Here is a 1,370-nt window from a genome sequence, read left to right on the forward strand (position 1 = left end):
AGGGCGGTGGCGGAGAAGGCGGCGGCGAGGGCGGCGGCGGGGAGGGCGGTGGTGAGGGCGGCGGTGAGGGCGGCGGCGGCGAGGGCGGCGGTGAGGTCGGTGGCGGGGAGGGTGGTGGTGAGGGCGGCGGAGAGGGCGGCGGCGGAGAGGGTGGTGGTGAGGGCGGCGGAGAGGGCGGCGGCGGAGAGGGTGGTGGTGAGGGCGGCGGCGAGGGCGGCGGCGGAGAGGGCGGCGGCGAGGGCGGCGGCGAGGGCGGTGGCGGGGAGGGCGGCGGTGAGGGCGGTGGCGGAGAGGGTGGTGGTGAGGGCGGCGGAGAGGGCGGCGGCGGAGAGGGTGGTGGTGAGGGCGGCGGCGAGGGCGGCGGCCGGGAGGGCGGCGGCGAGGGCGGCAGCGAGGGCGGCGGCGGAGAGGGCGGCGGCGAGGGCGGCGGTGAGGGCGGCGGCGGAGAGGGCGGCGGCGAGGGCGGTGGCGGGGACGGTGGTGGTGAGGGCGGCGGAGAGGGCGGCGGCGGAGAGGGTGGTGGTGAGGGCGGCGGTGAGGGCGGCGGCGGGGAGGGTGGTGGTGAGGGCGGCGGCGAGGGCGGCGGCGGGGAGGGCGGCGGCGAGGGCGGCGGCGAGGGCGGCGGCGGCGAGGGCGGCGGCGATGGCGGTGGCGGGGAGGGTGGTGGTGTGGGCGGCGGCGAGGTCGGCGGCGGAGAGGGCGGCGGCGAGGGCGGCGGCGAGGGCGGCGGCGGGGAGGGCGGCGGCGAGGGCGGCGGTGAGGGCGGCGGCGGAGAGGGCGGCGGTGAGGGCGGTGGCGTGGAAGGTGGTGGTGAGGGCGGCGGAGAGGGCGGCGGCGGAGAGGGTGGTGGTGAGGGCGGCGGTGAGGGCGGCGGCGGAGAGGGCGGCGGGGAGGGCGGCGGCGAGGGCGGTGGCGGGGAGGGCGGCGGCGAGGGCGGCGGTGAGGGCGGCGGCGGTGAGGGCGGCGGCGAGGGCGGTGGCGGAGAAGGTGGTGGTGAGGGCGGCGGAGAGGGCGGCGGCGGAGAGGGTGGTGGTGAGGGCGGCGGTGAGGGCGGCGGCGGGGAGGGTGGTGGTGAGGGCGGCGGCGAGGGCGGCGGCGGGGAGGGCGGCGGCGAGGGCGGCGGCGAGGGCGGTGGCGGGGAGGGCGGCGGGGAGGGCGGTGGCGGGGAGGGTGGTGGTGTGGGCGGCGGCGAGGGCGGCGGCGGAGAGGGCGGCGGCGAGGGCGGCGGTGAGGGCGGCGGCGGAGAGGGCGGCGGCGAGGGCGGTGGCGGGGAAGGTGGTGGTGAGGGCGGCGGAGAGGGCGGCGGCGGAGACGGTGGTGGTGAGGGCGGCGGTGAGGGCGGCGGCGGAGAGGGCGGCGGGGAGGGCGGC

At 84.1% G+C, this 1,370-nt stretch overlaps 1 protein-coding gene across 1 annotated transcript in view; it reads left to right on the top strand.

Annotated features, from left to right (window-relative positions):
• EMIHUDRAFT_113715 (hypothetical protein) overlaps positions 1-1,370 on the top strand; it is a gene marked incomplete at both ends in the record, with an annotated part of 10,138 nt that overhangs the window by 799 nt on the left and 7,969 nt on the right. Inside the window, one exon of the mRNA XM_005781964.1 lies at positions 19-1,332. Within this exon, the coding sequence (XP_005782021.1) occupies positions 19-1,332 (1,314 nt within the window). The remainder of the gene's footprint in view (positions 1-18; positions 1,333-1,370) is intronic.

This window comes from Emiliania huxleyi (assembly GCF_000372725.1).
Source record: "Emiliania huxleyi CCMP1516 chromosome Unknown EMIHUscaffold_197, whole genome shotgun sequence".
NCBI classification, from domain to species: Eukaryota; Haptophyta; order Isochrysidales; family Noelaerhabdaceae; genus Emiliania; species Emiliania huxleyi.